This window comes from Hemitrygon akajei, chromosome 16 (assembly GCF_048418815.1).
Source record: "Hemitrygon akajei chromosome 16, sHemAka1.3, whole genome shotgun sequence".
NCBI lineage: Eukaryota > Metazoa > Chordata > Chondrichthyes > Myliobatiformes > Dasyatidae > Hemitrygon > Hemitrygon akajei.
This window is the reverse complement of record NC_133139.1, coordinates 9,637,514-9,664,481: the sequence shown is the minus strand read 5'-3', so window position 1 is coordinate 9,664,481 and position 26,968 is coordinate 9,637,514. Positions and strand designations below refer to the sequence as shown.

General features: G+C 39.5%; 1 protein-coding gene and 1 long non-coding RNA gene across 3 annotated transcripts in view; one reads left to right on the top strand and one right to left on the bottom strand.

The window, feature by feature from the left end:
* The window catches only part of ap3d1 (adaptor related protein complex 3 subunit delta 1), a 101,643-nt gene extending 85,917 nt beyond the window's left edge, over window positions 1-15,726 (bottom strand). For both annotated transcript variants that reach the window (XM_073068206.1, XM_073068207.1), the window contains exon 1: window positions 15,424-15,726. In XM_073068206.1, coding sequence (XP_072924307.1) covers window positions 15,424-15,519 — 96 coding nt within the window. In that variant the 5' untranslated portion in view covers window positions 15,520-15,726. The remainder of the gene's footprint in view (window positions 1-15,423) is intronic.
* Window positions 15,727-15,795: 69 nt separating this feature from the next.
* The window catches only part of LOC140739740 (uncharacterized), a 41,564-nt gene continuing 30,391 nt past the window's right edge, over window positions 15,796-26,968 (top strand). Inside the window, exon 1 of the long non-coding RNA XR_012101734.1 lies at window positions 15,796-15,925. This is a non-coding gene — a long non-coding RNA (uncharacterized lncRNA). The remainder of the gene's footprint in view (window positions 15,926-26,968) is intronic.

Below are 26,968 nucleotides of genomic sequence, written 5' to 3'. Positions count from 1 at the left end.
AGCTGGAAATTGCAGCAAACTGTTAACAATCACTATTCCTGTATTTAAAAACAAACTCAAGAGGCACATGGAGAAAATATCTAATGGTTTAAACAATGTAATTTTTGCTGCAAATTTGACCATCCAGGACAACCAAATAATTACAATTCAAAATTATTACTCTCTGGAAAATTGAAAACCTTATGCTTCAAATAAACCAAATAGAAAAATATTGACCGTATGTACATGTGAGACGTTTTGGAATAGCTTCTATTGAAATTACCTAATTGTATCCCTATCATCTCCTAAGGAAAATGCTGTCAAAAATTAGGTGATATTGTTTGAAACAAAATATGCCTAAGTATTCAGTCTCTGGTGCCTGTACATCAATCTGAAGCAATAACTAAATCAAACAAGATCTATGCAGAGAGAAATAATGAGATTTGCCTGAAATTCCATACTTTATTTCATCTTTTCAGCATGATTTTTTTTTATTTTGAAGCTGTTTGCAACTGAAATGGCAGCAGATTGGTTTGAGTGGTTATTTCACATGTGTTAAACAGTTATAATCAGAGGATATTCAGTTAATATAGCATCTGTTGACACAAGAACCAGCCTTCAAACTATTTTTTAACGAATTGATACTTCCAAGTAGAAATTGGATTTGAAATTTCACGGTGCAGATGTGCAAATAAAGACCATGCTGTATGGTAAACGGAAGTTGTTTGGTCACAGCAGGGAACTATTTGATAGAAGTGGCTAGGTAATTCATCACTTTTCAAAGTTTAAAATAAATGTATTGTCAAAGTACATATATGTCACCATATACTATCCCGAGATTCATGTTCATGCAGGCATTCACAATAAATACAATAAACTCAAAAGAATCAATGAAAAACTGCACACAAACTATATTGGGTAGACAACCAATGTGCAAAAGACAACAAATTGTGCAACTACAAAATAAAAGGGAAGAAAGACAACGCACGGTGAATTCTGGTTAATTCGACTACCTGCTTATTTGGGACAACTCAAGAAAATAGCTAGAATTCCCTTCGCTTATTTGGGACACTATGCTGTTTAATTGCAGCAGGGGCTGTTGCTGAACAGTTTCTAACTAGCGTCAGACGTGTGCACTTACGTGGCTGTTAATTTTTTAAATGGTTGTGTTAAAAAAGCAGTGATTTTTGTCACCGATAGTTGGCGGGAAATAAGCAGTAAGCCAATATAGAACTGTTTTGCCCACTGTGACTTCAAGCATTCTGTCTTGAAGATGCCAGAAATGGCTGGGAGTGAAAATGAGACAATTTCACCACTTCAACAAGTTAGAAACTACAAAGAATTTCAAGGTATTAACAATCATCTTAAATGTTACAATGGAAATGAATATATGGAGAATGTATTCATGGATAGCATTGTATGAAGTCAGTCCATTATCTGGACTAGGCGTTTGCACTGATTTTGTTCATTTACATTCAATCAAAAGAATTCACCCGCATACATTGGATGAATTCCTCTGGCAATAACTATTAGGAACTAATACAGTTTTATAGTATTGCAGTAGTATCGATAGTGTTCTAATTTGCTCTACATTTCATTTAAATATATAATTTGTAACTCAGTTTAAGCAGAAGTCTGCTTTTTTTAAAATACCTTTTTAACATCCTCTACATAGCACCATCCAGAGACAGAGAAGCAGTTTCAGCGACAGGTTACTGTCGATGCAATGCTCCTCAGACAGGATGAAGAGGTCAATACTCCCCAATGCCATTAGGCTTTACAATTCAACTGCCAGGACTTAAGAACTTTTTTTTTTAAAGCTATTATTAATGCTTTTTGAGTTAGTGATTTAGATGCATATCATATTATTACTGAGTTAAGTATTGTATGTAAGGAGTTTTTGCTACAACAAGTGTATGGGACATTGGAAAAAATGTTGAATTTCCCCATGGGGATGAATAAAGTATCTATCTATCTATCTATCTATCTAATTGTGGCAGTTGCTTAATTGGAGCTAAATCAAGTCAAGTCAACTTTTATTATCATTTGGACTATAACTGCTGGTACAGTGCATAGTAAAAATGAGACAATGTTTTTCAGGACCATGGTTGACATGACACAGTACAAAAAACTAGACTGAACTACGTAATAATAAAAAAACAGAGAAAGCTACACTAAAAGCTAAATGTAGTGGTCCTTGTGTCCCAATTAACCAAAATTCACTCTAACATTAAAAAATAACCAATATTGAAAACGAGTTGTACTGTGGTATACAAGTGTCTCAATGTACACATAACATGCCTAGTATACAGATATCTATATGTAATACTAGTTATTACATGCAGAGCAAACATGATACAATTTTGAGGCATTCTGGTCAAAAATGAGGCTACCTCAAGGCAGCTGAGACATGGGACTTTAGTAATTACAGCTATCAACTCCCCGAGACTGATATCAAAACTCCAAATTACAGCACAGAAATGAGATTGGGATTAAGGAGAGCGATGTACTATAGAGGGATGCTAAATATACCAAGGCACTGAGAAAAGCCATCAATGCAGACTAACAATAAATTAATAAATGAACGGTTTCAGAATACGAATCACAAGACTTTTTAAAAAGAGGTTTCATGCTGCCTACTTCGCTATTCCAGCACACAAAAGGTAGATGCAATGACTGTCAACTGTCTGTTAGGTACTGGCATAGTTTTATATATTGTTTTTCGATCTCTACCAAAGGAGGTGCAAGGCACTCCTTCCTTCCACAGGCCTGTAGATTACCCTTGGGCAAGGTGCAGCACCTGCTTAGCCCCTTGATCAGTCACGTGAAGCCATGGGAGCAGGTTGTATGAGCAGCTGGTCTATATCACAAGTCCTGGCTATGCCACCACTGACATCACGCAATCTCTGAAAAATATTGATAATGGCTGGGGTCACCTGTCTTGTAAAAACACTGCCCAGAAGGTATTGATAAACCACTTCAGTAGAAAAATTTGCCAAGAATGATCATGGTCATGGATAGAGAAAAGAGTAAGGATAAGACAAAGACAGATGGAAGATCGTGATTGACCATGTCATATGACACAGCACATAATGATGATGCTGATGGTGACAATGACATCTGAGTTGAGAAGATTTCTCCATTTGACTTCTCCTGCCCAGTTGCATCCACGACAACAATTAAATGACATTTCAATTTTATAAAATAATGGATAAAACTCAACAAAACCTGGAATAGTTCAGCAAAGTCTGGGAAGATACTATCAGCGGGCTGTTAAAATGACTAAGTGCTATTTGTCCATCAGAACCAGAAAAAGCCAAAATTGAAATAATGTTGTTTTTTCAACATTAACATTTAAATGAGTTTGACAGTCCATTTCCCTGAAAGGAATTCATATTGTCCACTACTTGCAAATTCAATGAAACCTGTAGTATCAACAGGTGGGAATCTAAGATAAGCTTTCAAAATATATTAACCAGACATTATATTACTTGAAACTTATCATTTTGAAGCTTCAACGTCAAAATTCATTTCCTTTGCTAAGGCACAAGTTTGACTACCAAAGCATGACATTCATAAAAAGTCTTAATGATCTTGATTTAACCAAAAAATTCTCAGTTTAACAGATTGGAATGGGATACAGAGAGATGCTTGTATCAAATAGAATCTGAAAAAGTTAACTGATTATGCCTTACTGGAATTTTAAAGTCTACTATGAAATATAACTGATGCACTCCATTTTGTAGAACAAAATATGCATCTTCTACCATTCTACACTGGAATTACCACTTCACTAAAGAATGATATTCATCAAAAATTCATCATCACATAACAGATCAAGGTAAAAGAATTTGGAGCTAAATTATTGATTAAATTACATGGCTTCAAACTGAGAAAGAAGCTATTCGCGTACCATATGTACCAAGGATGCTCAAGACACAAGTTTCTTTCTAAATATGACAGAAACATTAACTGAATATATTGCATTTTGTATGCTGTTTTCCATCTTAAAATTTATCAGTTTTTATCTTTAGCTGCCAGTTTTAACATGACAGGAATTCACTATATATCAGTAGAAGAGTTGGATGACAAAACGCACAGGGATTAGAGTCAGATTTTTGAAACTTTAGAAAAGCTCAGTTTGTTTGACCAGATAAACTGTTTGTTACAAGAGGTCCCTGTATTTATTTACTACTAGTATATTTGAGTTTTGATAAAAGGCCAAATTAATCACATGAAACAATTTTTATGACTAAAACTATTTCACTTAGTATTTACTTTTCAACCATTCATAAACAATATATTCTGCTTACTGCTTCATAGTATTTGGGTGAAGACAGCATGGATTTGCCACCAACTACAAACTTCCAAGTTCTCAAGTAAGGAATGGAAAATTGTATTGGAGCATTGTACAGTTCCTCTCGAGATTGGTGAGAGAATGAAAGGAGAAATTATAAACCCACAATCTGACTGTGTAAGTCCTTGAAGAATTTAGGGTATGGTGATTGAACATGCTGAAACCAGTTAGCTGATCAAAAAGATCATCTTGATTCTGTGAAGGGTAGATCATTTTTTTGAAGGGAACTTCTATAGATTGTAGTAAAACAATAAAAAACTGATGACATTGTAAGAACCAACATTCAGCAGCATTAGTACTGTTGAACATCCCAAGGAAGAGCATGAACCAAAGTTTCAAATGTATCTTAGACAGAGTGACTCATTACCCGCATTCCCAAACATCTTTTACCACTTGCCATACATCTCCAGCAGTGAGGAGTTTTATTCAAGACAAAACTACGTGGCATCCAACACCCTCCAGCAGAAAATTGCAGTACGGATGTATGGTAAAATTCAATGCACTAACACTTTCTAAACCCAGACCTCCAAAAGGTTCAGAGGAACTAGCACAAAGGGTGCACAGCAATGCACTTATCTGTAAGTTCACCAAGCTTGGGATACTCTATACATTACAAATCAAATCTAAATTATTAATTTTAAAGTTTTGGATAGACTTCTCTTATCCAGAAGAATTAAGGCAATGATTAATCTAAAGGTATATCATAACCAGTCACACAGGAGGTACAGGAGCCTTAGGTCCCACACCTCCAGTTTCATGAACAGTTATTACCTTTCAGACAGACATACTTTATTGATCCTGAGGGAAATTGGGTTTCGTTACAGTCGCACCAACCAAGAATAGTGTAGAAATATAGCAAAATAAAACCATAAATAATTAAATAATAATAAGTCAATTATTCCAAGTGGAAATAAGTCCAGGACCAGCCTATTGGCTCAGGGTGTCTGACACTCTGATGGAGGAGTTGTAAAGTTTGATGGCCACAGGCAGGAATGACTTCACATGACGCTCAGTGTTGCATCTTGGTGGAATGAGTTTCTGGCTGAATGTACTCCTGCGCCTAACCAGTACATTATGAAGTGGATGGGAGAAATTGTCCAAGATGGCATGCAACTTGGACAGCATTCTCTTTTTAGACACCACCGTCAGAGAGTCCAGTTCCACCCCCACAACATCACTGACCTTACGAATGAGTTTGTTGATTCTGTTGGTGTCTGCTACCCTCAGCCTGCTGTCCCAGCACACAACAGCAAATATGATAGCACTGGCCACCACAGACTCGTAGAACATCCTCAGCATCGTCCGGCAGAAGTTAAAGGACAACTACTAAGCTCCTCAACCAGCATGGATATCTTCACTCACCACTACACTGAATTGATTTTACAACTTATGGACTCACTTTTAAGGACTCTACAACTCCTGTTCTCAATATTATATATTACTTATTTATTCATTATTATTGTTTTTTTTGTGCTGCACAGTTTGTCTTTTTTTGCACATTGTTTGTCCCTATGTATAGTTTTTCACTGATTCTACTGTGTTTCATTGTATCTTTTCCAATTGCCTGCAAGAATATGAATCTTAGGGTAGTGTATACAAGTGACGTAATAAATTTACTTTGAGCTTCAATTCCATGAATAATATGAGGTTTAGGGAGTACTCCAAATAATATTCTAACGTGCAATGCAAATACCAAAAATAATTAAACTGACAGCAGGTCAGGACACTTTAAGATGACAGAAGTTTACAAATAGACTTTACAAAACTTAAAAACTTAGTACAGGTTGAGTACTTCTTATCCGAAATGCTATGGGCCAGAAGGGTTTTAGATTTCGGATTCTTTGGGATAGCATGGGATCGCTATAATTTCCAATGGTGAACTTAAGTGTTACTGCTAAGCAGTCTTTGCCTTACACTTGTTTATCACACATATGTACTTAACAGTAAAACTTATTACATATTATTAATATAATGTAAATATATTATGTGCAGGGTGTCAAAAACAGTACAGCAGCAGTAAGAGAATACTTGAATCAGCTGTTGAATAACAGCTGGCTTTCAGTCTCCACCTACAATGCCCTGTTTGATTAAAGGGTTACAGTACACTGTACATGTATTTTAATTTTTCTTTGGTTTTAAGATATGAAAACAATTAACATTGTAGTCTTGTTATGGTGTTAAAAATTTTCATCAGCGATGACCTTCGCAAACTCGATGAATTTTTCTGTTGCTTTATGATCAGCAGACAATTTATCACAAATGTTTAAAAATTTAATGCTGTGTCTTTCCTTAAATTTCTGTGACTAGTCTGCAGAAAATTCACAACTACCTTCAATTTTCAGTTCACAGTGACAAATTTTTTTTCATGATCAGCATTGTTACATGGCAAATATTCACTCTGAAGCTGACATATTTAGTCTTTCAACACAATTGAGATCGTTTCCTGCATTGTGCAGTGCTTTTCCATTTTTCATTTACTTCTGTTCATTACACCAGGTCACTTCTCAGAACATTCTGGATTGCATAGTGACCTGCGCAACACCTGGGAGCCTTCCCAGTGTCTTGTGGAATTTTCCAGTTGTGATGTTATGTCAGTGCTCAGAAAAAATTTTGGACTTCAGAATTTCGGATAGGGTACTCAATCTATACTTTGAACTAGCCTTCAATCATCCTAAGTATTTAGTCATGAGATTTCAGGCAATTTGAAGGACAGCACTGGACCCAGAAATGGACTTCCTTCAAGATATTGCAACAGGGAGAAAAAGTTTGGTACCAGCCTGGAAATTTGTAGTGTACGCTGTGGAATGGAGCAATGGACATATAAGACTCTGAGTACATTTAAAAACAAAGTTTGATGTTACATTTTACTCTATTGGAAAGAAGGAAAATTATCAAGAATGGAATGGAGGAAGCAGAGCTTTGGAAGAGCTGAAGGTTACAAAAGCCAGTAACTGTTGCCAAAAGTGATAAAAATGCATAAAGAAAAATTCCTAGTATTTGGAGAGTTCTGAATATGGACACTGATGATGTCCGCAAAGAAACTGACAAACTCAGAAGTTGACAATTTGATCGTTGTATTCAGTCTAACAGAAAAGGTAGTTTTAGAGGTTGGTGGAATGTACATGAGTGGTTGAAAAAAAAATGAGCTCGTTAAGTTGATGTAAAAAATTGCCAGGATGGCAAGGAGGAAAGAGAAATTTATTGTCATGTGGAATAAACTCAAGGGAAATTCAATCATTATTTAAAAAAATATGGTTCTAATTTACCTACCCCCTTCCTAAAAGGCTTAACTACAAAAGTAACTGATAAATCTAGAATTTAGACAGAGATTAAGATGTGCCCATTTTGTTTTGATGACTAAAAACAAATCGTGTAAAACTAAAATCTTTCTAAATATTTTGCATGTTGTGTTTCAACTTATTTTCCAATTCGTGGATACAATTACAAATTGTTTCCAGTTTAAAATTTCCTAAGAAAGATGTGGGATCAATGTTATTTAGTTATAAGAAATGCACTTTGAAAAAATCATCTTCTGCTGTATCACCAGTACAAAATTTTATAAAGTACTGGACAAATTAGGCAGTAGGCACCTTGTATCAACAGCAAATGGAAAAACTAACTTTCGCTCTTTGGCAGCCCCTCAGGATTAAGGATGGCTGCCTCTATTCCATTCCATGGGTACTCAGATGGCTAATGCCAATATGGGAACTACAAGCTTCGTTAAAGTTTGGACAAAAGGTTGGCAGTTTAGAATGTGTTGTATTTCAGTACTTTATGTAGACTCAGTGTTCCCACAATCAATGCCTTTGATTCTCAATACTAGGCAAAATCAATCAGTAGAAATATTACACTTCAAGGCAGCTTTGAGAATATATTTGACTGCTGCCCATGTCCACCTGCAATCCCTTGCTGTGACAGATCACTGAGGAGTATTTGTTTTGTGAATTTTATGTCAGACAAGAGAACTACGTATGTGGCCTGCATTTTAGAGTTGAATGAGTTAGGACTTCAGCCTTGAAAAATATTAACAGGCAGCTTTGTTGAGAATCAACTCCTAAGACACAGGAAGTAGTTACATTTCCCCAGATTCATCATTGATCTGAATTGTTAAATAGTGTTGTTGTAGAGTGGAGGTTGGGATAGGACCTTTGTACTGCAGACATTAGGTGTAACATTCATTCGACTGAATGCCTTAATGAACTCAATGAATAACCTTTGGTTGACCTCCTAAATCAAAACTCCTGTAGATAAGCTTTAGTCTAACAGAAAACTCATTGGAGGTGGGTTAGAATAATGCAGTGACAAAACCTGGGAAAATTATTGTAATCCTGCTTGACATCAATCTTCAGTGAGATTGGGTCAATCTCAGATGGCTCAAATGACATTCCCCCCCCCCAATCTCTCAGTTGGATGATAACATAACCTATTAGATCAGGAAAGAAGCCATGAGGTCTTCTAAGTGCTTAGATCAGAAAAGATCCATGAGGACTTATTTGCTAGTCTGACTAAACAGGATGTCAGTTATACTACACACACACAAAATGTTGGAGGAGCTAAGCAGGTTAGGCAGCATCTTCACAGATACTGCCTGAACTGCTGAGTTTCTCCGGCATTTTGTGTGTGTGATCTGGATTTCCAGCATCTGTAGGGTCTCTTGTAATAGTTATGCAAAGTCTGGGCTCTAATAATTTTGTCAGGAGAATTGCTTCATTGAAACCATCTTGTCTTAATCCCTCCTTGAAAATCATTCCATGTCAGATTTTCCATGCCTCCTCTGATACTAGGATTGAGTAGGAAGAACAGTTTCTCTCCCTTCGAGATGTGAACTAGGATCTTCTCTGTTTGAAAGGAAGCCTCCCTCGGCCACATCCGTAACTTCAAAGGCTGTAGCTACTTACCGATGACTGCAGCAGACTGATTCTGCATTAGAGCAAGACTGACAGACTTCCAGGTGGAGTCACCAAGATGCCAGATGATCTCATTCATTATGGCAAAACTCAAGCTTGTGAAAGCATTGGCCCTCTTTCAGAATGCTTGCACATATGGTATACTCACTGCTTTGTTCTCAAAGATCCTTCTGCCTGTAATGTTAAAGGTTTCCTATTATGTTTCAGATTTTCAGCATCTGCATTTTTGGACTCCCTTTACTTTCAGTTCTGCTTCCAAGTTCTACTTCCTCAAGTGCTAGAATGATCAGGCTTCAGAAAGCGGAATATGGCTCAGCAGAAGTTATACTGCCATTATGAAGCAAGACTCAAGTACACATGGTCTAAAGCAGGAGCTGGATTGAGAAACTGAACAATCAAGGCCCTGAAGAAGTACTTGAACAACAGGATAAAATGTGTCATATTTTTTTTTAAATGGTTAAGAAGTCCATCTTCAATTTAATAGCTCATCATGGATTCCAATCCTGCTTCAAGAAGTTAAAACTGAACCCAAGTACATCAGATCAGAACACCAAATGAAAAGTACAGTAATGTTATTATGATATTGCATCAGTAATACAGAGCGCTGGACAAATGACCTAGTTAATTCAGAGTTCAAATCCCACCATAGCAACTTGAGAGTGTCATTATTTGAATAAATAGAAACTTGGGTTAGAGAGCAAATATCAATAATGGTGATTACAAAATGGTCATATTAATGCCCTTCAGGGAAGTAATTTAGTCTATAATCAAATCCAAATAGATAACAATGTTTATGAGTCATTCAACTGTAAAGCCAGAGTGATTCTTAAGGCACCAGAGGGTGGCCATTTGGCCCTTCTGAAGTGAGACAACATAATCAATCAGTAACATATGGAGACAAACTGTAAGATACAGTGTAGTCCCCAACTTACATTCTCCAAGAGGCAGCTGAAAATTACTGCAAACCATGGATAAGATTAAGTGTAAGTGTCCACTGCAATGTATTAGCGACTCTTGTGGTCAAACCACATTTGATGAGCCAGGCTGTCAGTTTGCTTATCAGCACATATGCTCTTGGAGTAGTTTCCTAAATGCCTTCAGAGAGCATTGAACATGATGTCAAATAAATTTAAATGGTTTTCAATGCAGTACAAGTTTTATTATAAAGTAGAAGTTCAAAGTCAATCAGAATCAGACTTAATATCAATGGTGTTTGTTGTAAAATTTGTTGTTTTGAGGCAGCAATAATTAAAACTATAAATTTCAAGAAAAACATATGTATCATTCGAATTAAATGTGCAGTGCAAAAAAAAGAAAAATAGTGAGGCAGTATATATGGGTTCACTGTACATTCAGAAATCTGATGGCGGAGGGGAAGAAGCTGTTCCTAAAACACCGAGTGTGTGTCTTTACACTCCTGAACCTCCTCATTGATGGTAGCATTAAGAAGAGAGCATCATCGTATCCAAGCATTTTGTCCAGCTGCAGAAAACCAATGAGCATTGAGTATTTACATTTTACAGCAGAGACTAGGGTGTGAACCGTTGCACTCCAAGACTCCTCTATCCCCTTATTGTCCCTGACACCTGCCTTAACTACATTTTTAATTTTTTTACAAATATCCAATGGAGGACTAGGAAGAACTTTTAGCTTGTGTTGAAGTGGATGCATGCACCTTCAGAAACATGAATGGAGTTTAAATGCAGCAGCCCACTATTTTCATTTTGGAATCTTAAACTCAAAGATTTCATTGGATAAGCCTATCACAGGTAATTTAACATCTTGTCTTTTGTGATTCATCCAATTCTATTAAAATATAGCTATTCACTCAGATTGCCTAGAAACAAATATTTGAGATTCCAGCTTTAATTTGAATTGGACTATACAGTTTCATTGAAATCCCAAATATTCCAATACATCCTGCAAAAAGTACTCTTGTATAATAAATACAAGAACCCTAAAAGATCAAAAGATCTTGATTTCTCTTCCACTTCCAGTTCCAACTTCACTGTCCAAATCATTAGCTTATTACCAAAAAGACACTTTCATTCTAGCATTCATAAATCTTTTAAAACTTCATTAAATTCACAACTCCCTGGTCCCCAAAATAAATCTCATTTACACTACTGTGAAATGTTCTCATCCCCACGATAAAACATTTCCTTTAAGCTTTCATAGAGTAGAGAAAAAAATTTAAAAAGGACAACATCTGGTCTATGAAACCAATCAGCTACCTATAAATTCAGGAAGTCAGGCAGCATCTATGGAGAACAAACAGTACTCCTTTCCCTCTCCCTGCATTTTTCTGGTTTCTTCCACCTCCCTTTCCAGTCCTGAAGAAGGGTCTCCACCTAAAGCATTCCCTTCGTAGATGCTGCCTGTCTTGCTGAGTTTCTCCAGCAATTTGAGTGCTTTGCTCAAGATTTCCAGCATCTGCAGAATCTGGTGTCTATAATTTCATATCTTCAATCACTGCCACAAAAGTCTTAGAGGAGAATTAATAAGGGTTAAAACAAAAAGCTACAAAGTAAAGTTGTTCTAGAAATTACTAAGTTAAAAAGTTTCCTTAAGAGTTTCAAGCTTCATCTAAATTGTTCCAGCTACAGTACTTGGTTAACTTTTTTTTGGACTTAACAATCAAGAAATACAAGCAGATTGTTATAACCTTATTTGATGTGCATACTTGGCAAACATAAGAAATAGCAAGAACAGACCATTCAGCCTATTAAGTCAGTTTCACCATTCATCAAGATCTTACCTAATCTTCCAACTCAACATCTTTTCCTGCACTATCCCCACATCCCTTCATTACCTCACATAACCAGAAATTTATCACAATTTCTCAGGGTAGTGTTTGGTGACATATGTACTTTGATAATAAATTTTGCTTCAAACTTCCTGAATAGGAAGTTTCTAAAGCTCAATGGAAAAAAATTCCAGTGCTAATAATGCTCTCCTCCTTCCTGATTCTCTGACCCCGTCTCTTGGGTGTTCAGCCAAGGTAAAAGTTAGAAACACAAAGCACACTGCAGATGCTGTGGTCCAATCAACACGTACAACACGCTGGAGGAACTCAGCAGGTCGGGCAGCATCCTGCCCGACCTGCTGAGTTCCTCCAGCTTGTTGTAAGTGTTGGAAGGTAAACATTATCTCTGTCAAACTGTGCAAGTATTATAGTAAGTTTCAATGGGATTTTCTACAATCTATGTAAACCTCAGCCTCTAAGAAGACCACAACATTGCCATAGAGTTTGGAGGCTTGTGTGCCTCAATGACCCAGATAGTTATATTGGCTGGAGTCAGGGCTTTATGCTTTGGCTCTTTGGTAGGGTCACCCATGCCAAACAGATCAACAGGTAGAGGCCAGACTCAGAGTGGTCCACTGGTCCTCCATTCAGCTCAGGATTAACAACCCTGACTGGTAAAACAAAACTGTTACGGAAACAGTAATGAAGAATCCTTCTACATCTGAGTGCAACAGTATTCCTGAGTCTCCACCCAAAACTTGCATAACTGACAGTAGTAAAACTGAGCTACTGACATGATGAAAGAAGCCCCGAACACCGCCAGAGATGGAGGACCTTCATTGTTGCCCTAAACACCTGCGACATAACGGACAGTAGAGTAGATCTAAATTTTATAGAATACAATGCTAGTTAACATTCATATAGCATACCATCATCCTTTGAAGCAGTGACCAATCTATCAAATTTTTAATGCAATCCCTCTTCAGTAAATATATCCTTTTTAAAGTAGGAAGACTAAAACTGTACTCAATACTCCAGGTGCTATTTCTACTAGGCCTCACACAATTGTAATACTTCCATATTCGTATTTTCAAATTATCTTGTAATAGAGACTAATTGCTATCTACATCCCAGTCAATTATACTTGTATGAGGTCTTTTAGCGTCTTTTGTATAAGAACACACGGTTTTCTTAGAATATCAACACTATCTAAATCTATCATCATGTATATAACAGAATTTTTCTATGTTTGTGGACCACTGTGGACGACCTCATATTTTTACACATATCTGATCTGCCAACATGCACAAAATGCTGGAGGAACTCAGCATCTATGGAGAGGAATAAAAAGCCAATGTTTTTGGGCAATACCCTTTATCAGGACTGACTGATGATCAGCCCAAAACGTTGGCTCTATTTGATAGATTGATGCTGCCTGTCCTGCTGAGTTCCTCCAAGATTTTGTGTGTGTTGCTCTGGATTTCCATATCTGCAACATCTCTTGTGTTTTTACATTTGATGTGCTATAATCTTGCCCACCCATCCTGCATCCTCTGCAAGCAATTGTCAATCAAGCCTGTATATCTACCCCAATTCCATGTGCTTTAACCTTATTAAACCAATCTCCTGCACAGGATCTTATTGGAAGCCTTCTGAAAATCTAAATGCATCAAATCCATTGGTGGCCTTCTCCTCCTCATCTCTTCTTCTAGTCCAACAGTCAAGCATAATGTTCCTGACATTTATCCAACTGGAATTCTACTTGAAAATTTTAAGCTTTTTAAGATCTTCATTATTACATCCTGAATTTTAGATTCCAGTATTTTTCCTTTGACTGATGTTAGGCCAAGCATTGGAGGATCTATTTCTCTCTTCCACCTTTCTTAAATCGTGGTGTCACATTTGTTATCCTCCACTTGACAGGAGGAATTTCAGAATCTATAGAAGTTTGGGGAGATGATAACCAAGCCTTTCAACATTTCTATATTCAACTCTTTTACATAAAGCAATGTACTACAATAGCTATCAAGCTTACCAACTTATCTAGAACTTTTCAACCATTTACTTCAGCTCCCCATTCTTGTCAAAGTGTTTGAAGTGTTTGACAGGTTCCTTGACTTTCTCCACCAAAACATACAAAAGTGGTTGTTTAATTCTTCTGCCATTTCCTTCTCTCCATTAAAAATCCTCTTGCAGCACTGAGAGACTTAGAGTGGCCCTTGTGTCTTCTGAGATCTTAGCTTTGTTTTATGCTCTTACCAATCTTGTCAACTCCCTCACCACAGAAAAATCAATTCCTTAGAAATCAATGCCATGTTGTAAAGTGCTGTCAGTTCTCAGGCCTACTGCTAAATAACAACTTTCTAAAGCTTCCTTCCATCATTTATTGCTATCTTTCTCACCATGCATAACTTTTCCTTTTGGATTACAGTGTTTGGTTCACAATGTACATTTTCAATTCTAGCCATTGCCTGTCCAAACCTTGCAACACATATTCCCAAAGATGTCACAAAGATCTTAAATTATAAATATTCTGTTCATCACTTTATATCAACTAACATTTGATCCTACGACTGAAATACGACCTCATGAACGGTAGAGCGAGCACAAAGGTGGCTGACGAGATGAATTGGAGCTGTGTGAGACTTGCTGGATTAGACTTCATTGAATTTGCAAAAAATAAATTATTTAGTTAATTTTGAGAAGTATCTCTCAAGTTTTAAAGCAAAAAATGTAAAACAAAGTAATTTTTGATGGGGAAGTGGGCATGGTGAACGAATTAATTTATTTGGCAGGTGGAACAAATAGAAAATCAGCATAGAAGTATTAATTGAATGATTAATTCAATTTCACTAGGAAAAAAACTCATGCCACACCTGATCCAAGGATCTACAGAAGCAAAATGTTTTACATTTATACTTCCCAGCATACAGCGTTTATTGCCACCTTCATTTTTGTTTAACAACTGAACCTGCAGACTTAATAAGTTGAAATACCATGGACGGAAAGTTAACATTATACCATTTGAAGGAGCTGAAAACTCTCCTAAGTCCTGTTTTATTAAATGCAATAAAACACACTCCTGTGTTCTGGGTGAGGTGAGAGAGAATACAGAATTTGAGCACACTTATGTCCCCGAACGATCAGGTTACGAGATGCCAGTGTGTCAGCAAAAGCATCAGCTGACGGCCCGAAACTCCCCTGCCGACCGAGCTGTCAGTTTGCCCGATTTCAGTGCGACTTGAAAGCAAACGGGGGTGGGGAAGGCAATAAGAGAACCCTAACACACTGCCAGTTTGTGAGGAGCCGTAGCAGAAGCAGAGAACCCGGGAGAAGGAGGCAACCCGAGCCCGGGGCCTGAGGGGCCGGCCGGGCCTGCCATGAACTCCCTCCCTCCCCTTCTCTAAGCTGCGGGACGTGGCAGCCGGACTCACCTCGTCATCCTTGTGGTTTCTGATGCCGCGCACCAGGTCCTGCAGATTCTTATCGAACATTCGGTCAATGCTGCCTTTCACGATCTTCAGCGCCATCCTGGCCTTTGCTTCTTGCTCGCCGTGAGGGGAGGGGAGGAGAGAGAGAAAAAATCCAGCTCCGAGGTGGGGGTGGGGGGGGGGATGCTGATTTACAGCATGCCCGGATTCTTGGCGCTCCCCCGTGGATCCGTGAGCGCAGAGGGAGGGTGGCGAGCGGCTGGCGTGCACTACTGTGTGCCGGAGCCGCGCTCACCTTCGCACCGGGCGGCGGAGAGAGAGAAAATGGCGACGGGCGGGCCGGAGTCAGGTGACCGACTGCGGGACGGGAAGATGGCAGAGGGGAGGGAGGCCTAGGCTCTCCTTCCCTCCCTCTCCTTCTCTCGCACACCTCCGGGTGGGGAGCAACACCTTCTCCGCGACGTGGAGCTACAGAGAGTCCACTCACCCCTCCCGCACGGTGTTGGTGAGGCCCCGCTTCAGTTATTGCGGTTCCCGTTTTAGGGCCGGGGAAGAAGCGCAGAGGGGATGGAGGGAGGTTGAGCAGGCTGAGATTTTATACTTTGGAGTGTGCAGGCGAATGAAGGGCATTCTTATAGATGTTTAAAAAATCATGAGAGAGATCTGGAGGTGTATGGATCATGAGAGAGATTTGGAGGTGCATAGAGTGCATAAAATCACGACGGCTGATCTTAGAGGTGTACAAAGTGATGGGATGATCTGGGGAGGTATAAAATCACAAGGGGTGATCTTATCAAGGTCCATAAAATCTTAAGGCCATAAGATATAGCAGCAGAATTAGACCATTTGGCCCATCGAGTCTACTCTGTTGTTTCATCATGGCTGATCCAATTTTCCTCTCTGCCCGAATCTCCTGCCTTCTCCCCTTATCCCTTCATGCCCTGACCAATCAAGAATCTATTAACCTCTGCCTTAAAAATACACAAAGAATTTCCCTCCACAGCTGCCAGTGGCAAAGAATTCCACAGATTCACCACTCTCTATCTAAAGACATCCTAACTCATCTCCTTTCTAAAAGGGCACCCCTCTATTCTGATGAGGCTGTGTCGTCTGGTCTTAGACTCTCCCACCATAGGCAACATCTTCTCCACATTCACTCTGTCAAGGCCTTTTACCATTTGATAGGTTTCAATGTGGTTACCCCTCATTCTTTTGAATTTCAGTGAATACAGACCCAGAGCCATCAAATGCTCTTCGTATGACAAGCTATTCAATCCTGGAATCATTTTTGTGAACCTCCTTTGAACCCTCTCCAGTTTCAGCACATCGTTTCTAAGCTAAGGGACTCAAACCTGCTCACAATACTCCAAGTGAGGCCTTATAGAGTTTCAACATTACACCTTTGCTTTTACATTCTAGTCTTCTTGAAATGAATGGTAATGTAGCATTTGCCTTCCTCACCACAGACTCAACCTGCAAATTGACCTTTAAGGAATCCTTTACAAAGACTCCCAAGTCCCTTTGCTGAGGCAGGAGTTCAGTCTTGTCATAACCAACCTCTCAAAGCATTTCATCATTGTAGATGTGAGTGCTACCAGGTGATAGTCATTGAGGCAGCCTACATTATTCTTCTTAGGCACTTATTAGGTAATAATTGTTGCCTTTTTGAAGCAAGTGGGAATTTCTGCCCGTAGCAGTGAGAGGTTGAAAATGTCCTTGAATACTCCCACTTTTTGGTTGGCACAGTTTTTCAGAGCCTTACCAGATACTCCATCTGGACCTTCCACCCTGCGAGGGTTCACTTTCTTTAAAGACAACCTAACATCGGCCTCAGAAACAGAGATCACAGGGTCATCAAGTGCAGCAGGGATCTTCAAAGCTGTAGTTATGTTCTCCCTTTCAAAGCAGGTGTAGAAGGCGTTGAGTTCATCTAGTAGTGAAGCATCGCTGCCATTCATGCTATTGGGTTTTGCTTTGTAGGAAGTAAGGTCGTGAAAACCCTGCCAGAGTATCTCATGTCGTTTCCAACCTCATTCAAAATTGTCTCTTTGCCCTTGAAATAGCCCTCCGCAAATGCCTCCAAGTACACTGAGATCATATCCTTAATAATCGACTCCCAACATCTGCCCAACCACTGAAGTCAGACCAACTGGCCTATAGTTTCCTTTCTTATGCCTCTCTCCCTTCTTGAAGAGTGGAGTGACATTTTCAATTTTCCAGTCTTCCAGAACCATTCCAGAATCTAGTGATTCTTGAAAGATTATTACTAATGCCTCGACAATCTCTTCAGCCACCTCTTTCAGAACTCTGGAGTAAACCATCTGGACCAGGAGACCTATCCACTTCAGACGTTAACAGTTTACCAAGAATCTTCTCTGTAGTTATGGTAGCTTCACACACTTCATGTCCCCTGACACCTGGAACTTCCACTATACTGCTAGTATATTCCGTAGTGAAGACTGATACAATACTTATTCAGTTCATCTGCTTTCCTTGTCCCCCATTACTACCTCTCCAGCATCATTTTTCAGTGGTCTGATATCCACTCTCACCTCTCTTTTACACTTTATGTATCTGAAGAAACTTTTGGTATCCTCTTTAATATTATTGGCTAGCTTATTTCTGTATTTCATAGAAACACAGAAAGCCTACAGCACAATACAGGTCCTTCAGCCCACAGTGCTGTGCCGAACATGTACTTACTTTAGAAATTACCTAGGGTTACCCATTGCCCTTTATTTTTCTAAGCTCCATGTACCTATCCAGGAATCTCTTAAAAAACCCTATTGTATCTGCCTCCACCACTGTTGCCGGCAGCCCATTCCACACACTTACTACTCTCTGTGTAAAAAACCTACTCCTGACATCTCCTCTGTACCTACTTCCAATCACCTTAAAACTGTGCCCTCTTGTGTTAGCCATTTCAGCCCTGGGAAAAAGCCTGTGACTACCCACACGATCAATGTCTCTCATCATCTTATACACCTCTATCAGGTCATCTCTCATCCTCCATTGCTCCAAGGGGAAAAGGCCAAGTTCACTCAACCTATTCTCATAAGGCATGCTCCCCAATCCAGGCAACATCCTTGTTAATCTCTTCTGCACCCTTTCTATAGTTTCCACATCCTTCCTGTAGCGAGGTGACCAGAACTAAGCACGGTACTCTAACCAGAGTACTGGGTCTGACCAGGGTCCTATAAAACTGTAACATTACCTCTCGGCTCTTGAACTCAATCCCATCATTGATGAAGGCCAATACACCATATGCCTTCTTAACCAGACAGTCAACCTGCACAACAGCTTTAAGTGTCCTGCAGAGCCCAAGATCCCTCTGATCCTCCACTGCCAAGAGTCTTACCATTAGTACTATATTCTGCCATCATATTTGACCTACCAAATGAACCACCTCTCACTTATCTGGGTTGAACTCCATCTTCCACTTCTCAGCCCAGTTTTGCATCCTATCAATGTCCCGCTGTAACCTCTGACAGCCCTCCACACTATCCACAACACCTCCAACCTTTGTGTCATCAGCAAATTTACTAACCCATACTTCCAATTCCTCATCCAGGTCATTTATTAAAATCACAAAGAGAAGGGGTCCTAGAACCGATTCCTGAGGCACACTAATGGTCACCGACCTCCATGCAGAATATGACCCATCTACTATCACTCTTTGCCTTCTGTGGGCAAGCCAATTTTGTATACACAAAGCAAGGTCCCCTTGAATCCCATGCCTCCTTACTTTTTCAGTAAGCCTTGCATGGGGTACCTTATCAAATGCCTTGCTGAAATCCATATACACTACATCTACTGCTCTACCTTCATCAATGTGTTTAGTCCCATCCTCAAAGAAGTCAATCAGGCTCATTAAGGCATGACCTGCCCTTGACAAAGCCGTGCTGACTACCCCTAATCGTATTAGGCCTCTCCAAATGTTCATAAATCCTGCCTCTCAGGGATCTTCTCCATCAACTTACCAACTCACTGGTCTATAATTTCCAGGTCTATCTCGACTCTCTTTCTTGAATAAAGGAACAATACATGCAACCCTCCAATCCTCCAGAACCTCTCCCGTCCCCATTGTTGATGCAAAGATCATTCCCATAGTAGCCTGGAGTATATCTTGTCTGGTCCCGGTGACTTATCCAACCTGATGCTTTCCAAAAGCTCCAGCACATCCTCTTTCTTAATGTCTATATGCTCAAGCTTTTCAGTCTGCTCTAAGTCATCCCTACAATCACCAAGGTCCTTTTCTGCTCATCTTTATCTTAATGACTTTTTAGTTGCCTTCTGTTGGTTTTTAAAAGCTTCTCAAACCTCTAACTTCCCACTTAGTTTTGCTCTATTATCTGCCTTCTCTGTGGTTTTTATGTTGGTTTTGACTTCTCTTGTTAGTCAGGGTTGTGTCATTTTTCCTTTAGAATCCTTCTTCCTCTTTGGGATATATATATCCTGTGCCTTCCAAATTGCTTCCAGAAACTCCAGCCATTGCTGCTCTGCTGTCATCCTTGACAGTGTTCTTTTCCAATCAATTTCGGCCAGCTCCTCTCTCGTGCCTCTGTTATTCCTTTTACTCCCCTGTAATACTGATACATCCAACTTCAGCTTCTCCTTCTCAAATTTCAGAGTGAATTTGATCATATTATGATCACTTCCCCTAAGGGTTCTTTTACCTTAAGCTCTCTAATCAATTCTGGTTTATTGCACTAAACACAATCCAGAAAAACTGATCCTTTAGTGAGCTCAATCACAAGCTGCTCTAAAAAGCCATCTTGAAGGCACTTTAGAAATTCCCCTTCCTGGAATCCAGCACCAACCTGATTCTCCCAATCTACCTGCATATTGAGGTCCCTCATGACTATTGTAACATCGCCCTTTTCTATCTCCCATTGCATTTTGTAGGCTACATCCTTACTACTGTTTGGGGATATGTATACAATTCCCATCCACGTCTTTTTACCCTTGTAGTTCCTTAGCTCTGTCCACAGTGGTTCAACAGCTTCTGACCCCTTGTCTGAGGTCTTACCAACATCTGCCTCCATAAACTCTGCACTAACTGTTCTGGTTCTCTAGTTCCCATCCCCCTGCAACTCTAGGTTAAATCCCACTGTGCAGCATTAACCAACATTCCTGCTAGGATAATAGGCCCTTTCAGCAGCAAACCATCTCTTCTGTACAGGTCCCACTTTCCCCGGAAAAGAGTCCAATGATCCAAAATTCTTATGAGCTCCCTCCTACATCAACTCCTTAACCACATATTAAACTGTATAATCTTCTTCGTTCTAGCCTCACTAGCGCTTGGCATGGGTAGCAATTCTGAGATCCCAGTCCTTTAATTTAGCACCTAACTCCCTGAACTCCCAATGCAGAACCTCATAACACATCCTGTCCATGTCATTGTTACCGACATGGACCACAACTTCTGGCTGTTCACCCCCTTACTTAAGAATGCTGAGGACTCAATCCAAGATATCCTGGACCCTGGCACCCGGAAGGCAATATACCATCCGGGAATTTCATCCTTTCCCACAGAACCTCCTGTCCAGTCCCCTAACTAATGATTTTCATGTCACCATGGTGTGCTTCTTCTCCCCCCACTTCTCTCTGAGTCACAGAGGCAGACTCAGTGTCAGGTACCCAACCACTGTGACTTTCCTCCATTAGGTCATCTCCCCCCCTCCCCCGACAGTATCCAAAGTGTTGTTGGGGGGATGGCCACAGGGGTACTCAGCACTGACTCCTTAACCCCTTTCCGCTTCCTAACTGTCATCCTGTTTCCTGTGTGCTGCTCCTTGGGTGTAATTACCTCTCCCTATGTCCTATCTATCACCTCTTCAGCCTCCTGAATGATCCTGAGATCATCCAGTTCCAGCTCCAGCTCCTTAACGTGGTTTGGTAGAAGCTGCACTTCTTACAGTTAAAGTCGTCAGGGATACCGTAGGTCTCCCTGCCTTCTGCAAGAGGAGCATTCCACTATACTACTCTAGTTGAGCAGATAAAAAGAAGCAAATGAAAAATAATTGAGCTTTTCTTTCCCCTGCTTTATCTGAGTGAAGCCTTGAAGAGCTAAAGCCTTAAGATCACCACTCTGTCCACTCAGACGACTGCTGCTGTGCTTGTCCCTGCTTTCCTTTAATTTGCTCTTACTAATCAATCGCAAGTGCCAATTGGTCACTGGTCAAATCTCTATTATGCTGTTGCGAGGTATAGCGTAAATCATGAGGGACGAACTCATAGAAGTACATAAAATCATAAGGGTCGATCTTATAGAGGTGCATATTTGACAAATTAGAGATTTGACAGATACAAGAAATAGGCCACAACCCTTTGTGCATACTCCACCATTCTAAAAGATACTGCTCTTCAACTCTCTACCATCTGATTCCCATATCCTCTGATACTCCTAGCATCACTTAAAATGGGGTAGCTGAATGACAAAATGAGTCTGACCTTTAGAACCACTGTTCCCTCTAAGCTGCATGGGTGCATAGTTGAGCGGTAACTGAAATGCTCCCGCTCACATTGCCTTTGTTGCCACACAGCTAGAATTTTCTTTTATATAATGTTAATATAATTTTGCAATTATGCTAGTATTACTTTGAAATCAATGTTGATGTAATTGTGAAATACCCTGTAATTATGATATGTTAACAAATATAATCCCTAAATATTCTAAATAATAAACACACCACAATCTGTACTTGGAAATACTTTAGAGTTTCAACATATTAACTTTGTCAGTGTTTCAAGTTACAACACTTTTACAAATTGTAACAAGAAACACAGAATGGAGGTCAGTAGCTTACTGTTAATAAACTGCAGGCTCACTGAACGCCGACACTGTCTATTCAAAACATTTTACTTTAGCTGTTGTGCCTGTCAGTTGTGTTAACTGCCTGACATCTCATTTACTTGTGTTGTGAGTTATGGTTTTTGTTTGATGCACATATTACAAAAAAAGAACATTTAAAGTGCCGTGCAGTTTTCAGACCATGCAAAAAAACTTCCTGCTTCTTCCACATAGATGTAAAAAAAAACTTGAGGGAACATTGTTTAAAACCCAAACTTGTGGTGATATGTTAAGTGCCACTAGTTCATTTTCCAAACATGAGGACAAGAACAGGCTATTTTATTTATGTAAAACCTAATATAGCAATAACATGCCATCAAAGGAGTATTACAGTATGTAACATTCAACATCACAGCTATTGCTGTTATCGTAATACTTTACAGTAACATGTCACCAAACGAGGTCTGTAGGGAATTTGTATATTCTCTCTATTACCACACGAATTTCCTTCAGGTGCTCTGGTTTCATTCCACATTCCAAAGACATACAGGTTAGGGTTAGTAAGTTGTTGGCATACTACGTTGGTGATGAAACTTACAGGCTGCCCCCAGCACATCCCCGTGTTGGTCAATAATACAAAAAAGTTACATTTTACTGTATGTTTTGATGTATATGTGACAGATAAAGCTGATCTTTATAACAGTAAGTCAGATGACCAAAGGTTAGGTTTTGATCAAAAGGGCCATTCTACGAAGGAATGTCAGGTAAAGAGGCAGAAAAATTGAGACAGAATTTTAGAACCCTGTATTTTGGTAATGGATGGTACACTTTACAATTACATTTGTATATAATCAGAATTGAAAAACATGCAAAGTATTTTGGATGATTAAGGGGTGGAGGATATTGGAGAAATAGGCCAGTCCTGATGTTGGCCCAAAATGTCAACTGTTTATTCCTCTCCATGGATGTTGCCTGACTTGCTGAGTTCCTCCAGCATTTTGTGTTTGTTACTCTAGAAGAATAGGGAAAGGTGAGGCCTTGGAAGAATTTAAAAGTAACACTGAGAAGTTTCTTATTAACTATTAACTATATGTGGTTAATTGCTTTATATTTGGTTACGACATCCAGGAAGAAAATCTCTGTACATCTCGACAGATTTGTTTTACTAGAGGAAGTGCAGCAATTTATTTGAACACACATGGATTTGAAATATCTGCAGGAACTACTTGAAATAGAAGAATTTGCTTTTAACATGAAGTTAATCCACTTGTTTTTGTGAATGGTAACAGATGAAATTAAGGTTGGGTTGAGCATCTAAGATTAACTAAGAAATAAGAGCAAGAGTAGACCATTTGGTTCTTCTGGCCTGCTCTGCCATTAATCAAGGTTATTGCTGATCTCTACCTCAAAGCCATTTTTCTGTTCTGCCCCATATCCCTTGGTTCCATTAATCTTCAGAAATCTATGTATCTTTGTTTTCAGTTAATTTGATGATAACCCTCCAGTGGATCTACCCATTGCCAGGTATATGCTGGTGTTGTAGCTGTGCTGGAACAGCTTGGCTAGTGGCACGGCATGTTCTGGAGCACAAGTTGATAGACAGATGATGGAAGGGAGGAAGAGTGGGAATCACATGAAAAACTGGGAAATCATAAAAATCTGAAGGTGATCGAATCTGATCAAAATCAGGTCTACTATCACTGACATACACTCGTGGCCACTTTATTAAGTACACCTGTACATTAATGCAAATATCTGATCAGCAAAACATAGGGCAGCAAATCAATGCATAAAAGCATGCAGACATAATCAAGAAGTTCAGCTGTTGTTCAGACTAAACCAGAATGGGGAAGAAATGTGAACTTAGCAACTTTGACCATGGTATGATAGTTGATGCCACACAGGGTGGGTTGAACACCTCAGAAACTGCTGGTCTCCTGGGATTTTCCTGGACAACAGTCTGCAGAGTTTACAGAGAATGGTGTGAAAAGCAAACAACATCCAGGAAGTGGCAGTTTTGTGGGCAAAAATGCCTTATTGAGATAGGTCAGAGGAGATTAGCCAGACTGGCTTAGGCTGACAGGAAGGCGACAGTAAGTCAAATATCCACGCTTTATAATAGTGATGTACAAAAGATCACCTCCGAATGCACAACACATCAAACCTTGAGGTGGATGGGCTACTGCAACAGTAGACCAAAAACATACAGTACACTCAGAGGTGTCTTTATTAGATAAAGGAGGTACCTAATAAAGTGGCCACTGAGTGTATGCCGCCTCCAAGAGAGATCACAGGGTTGCCACATGCTGTGGGGATTTACACAATTGTGTTATTTTCTCTCTCAAAGTGTGCATAAACGGCATTGAGTTTTTCAGGATGGTTCGGGATTGAAGAGGATTATAGACCAGGAAATAAAGGGAGGGGAACCAGTGTGAGGAGTGTGTGGGTAATGGGCAGGTGGAGTTGGTGAGGGAGGGGAGTAAGCAATTTGTGTGTTGCACCAGATTCCAGTATCCACAGTCTCTTTGTGTCTACACAATACTCTAGGGTGCAGATTCACCTTAATCTATTATAATTGCAATAACGATTTATACAAACAATCACTTTCATTTGCTACCTCAAAGCAGAAGATTTTCCTTACCTTCATAATGTCCTTCTAAAATCCCCTGGGATATTTTTCAGCATTTCAGACATTTAGAGATAGAAATTATTATCGCCATTTTTGTATCTTGTCTCCCAATTTTGAACCTCTTGAGATATGTATCTTGGGCAGTATTTTTACAATCTTTCAGACTCTATGAGAATACATAATGTAGATTCAGTCTTAATGGATCAATTATGTAACAGATATTAGGAAGAATGGTTAGTATTCCTTATGTGACTCAAATCTACTAAGTAATTTTTTTGATGTTTAGCCATTAATTTTAATAAAGCTATCTCATTCTTCAGAGTTTAAATCATACCATGTGACAGAATAATCATCATCTAAAGACAGAAAGATGCATATCAATTTCTAGATAGCCTTCATAATAAAGAAGTTTTCTGTACAAATCTTGTAAAACTCTTAAAGGCTGCATATTCTGGTTTGTTGGAATGATCTTTTGAATGTAAAGAAAATTATCTCAAATTCAAATTTATTATCAATGTACTTATATGTCACCATATACTAGCCTGAGGTTCATTTTCTTGCAGGGATTCACAGTAGAACAAATAAATATAATAGAGTCAATGAAAAGCCACGCACAAAGACTGGCAAACAACCAACGTGCAGAAGAAGACAAACTGTGCAGATTGAAACAAAAAAATAAATTCAATCAATCAATCATACTGAGACCATGAGTTGTAGAGTCCTTGAAAGTGAGTCCACAGGTTGTGGAAATCTGTTCAGTGTTGAGATGAGCAAAGTTATCCACATTAGTTCAGGAGCCTGATTGTTGAAGGGTTGTAACTGTTCCTGAACCTGGTGGTGTGGGTCCTGAACTCCTGTACCTCCTGCCTGATGACAGCAGTGAGAAGATACCTCTAGATGGTAGGGGTCTTTATGAAGGATGCTGTTTTCTAGTGGCAGCACACCATAGAAATGGACTCAGTGATGGGGAGAACTTTACCTGCGATGGACTGGGCCGTATCCACCAACTTGTAAGCTTTTCTGTTCTTGGGGATGGGCATTCCTGTACCAGGCTGTGATGCAACCAGTCAGGATAGTCTGCACTGGACATCTTTAGAAGTTGGTCAGTTTTAGATGACACGTCAAATCTCTGCGAACCTCTAAGAGAGCAGAGGCACTGCCATGCTTCTTTGAAATGACACTTATGTGCCAGTCCCAGGATAGATCCACTGATATAATAACACCAAGGAATTGAGAGTTACAGACCTGCTGCACCTCCAGTTCTCAACTGAGCACTGGCTCATGGAGCCCGACATCTTCCTCCTGCAGTCAATAATCAGCTGTTTGGTTTTGCTGGTGTTGAGTGAGAAGTTATTGATGTGGCACCACTCAACCAGATTTTAAGTCTCCCTCCTAATATTCTGGTTTGTTAGAATGGTCTGTACAAGAGAACCATCTAATGCAGGGGTTGGGAACCCCCTGATCTAGCAGAACCTCTAAAGAATAATTGCAGTCTTTAAAGTAATCACTGTTGTGCTTTTGAGTTTGTATCCGGTGATATCTCACAAAATATTTTTTTTCAAACCTTGTATGAACCTCAGGAGGAATAACATAGACTGCAAATGTAAGAGAGAGGAAACAGTTTTGGTTTGCAATTAATCATTCCTCAGCATGTGACTGATTTAGGACACATCCCAGGAAGAATATATGAATGCATAAAAAATCCTCTTATTCTCTTTCTGCAGCCCCATAAGGATTAACATAAGACCAAAACACATACGAGCAGAATTAGGCCATTCAGTTAATCGAGTCTGAGTCTGCTCTGCCATTCCATCATAGCTAATTTATTATCCCTCTCAACCCCATTTTCCTGCCTACTCCCTGTAACCTGTGACAGCCTGACTAATCAAGAACTTATCAAACAAACAAGAGAAAGTCTAGAGATGCTGGAAATCCAAGCAACACACACTAAATGCTGGAGGAACTCAGCAGGCCAAACAGCATCTATGGAAAAGACTACAGTCAACGTTTCAGGTTGAGGCCCTTCAGCAGGACTGGAGAAAAATAGATGAGAAGTAGAGTTAAAAGATGGGGGGAGGGGGAGGGAGAAAAACAAGGTAATAGGTGAAACCGAGAGGGGGAGGGGT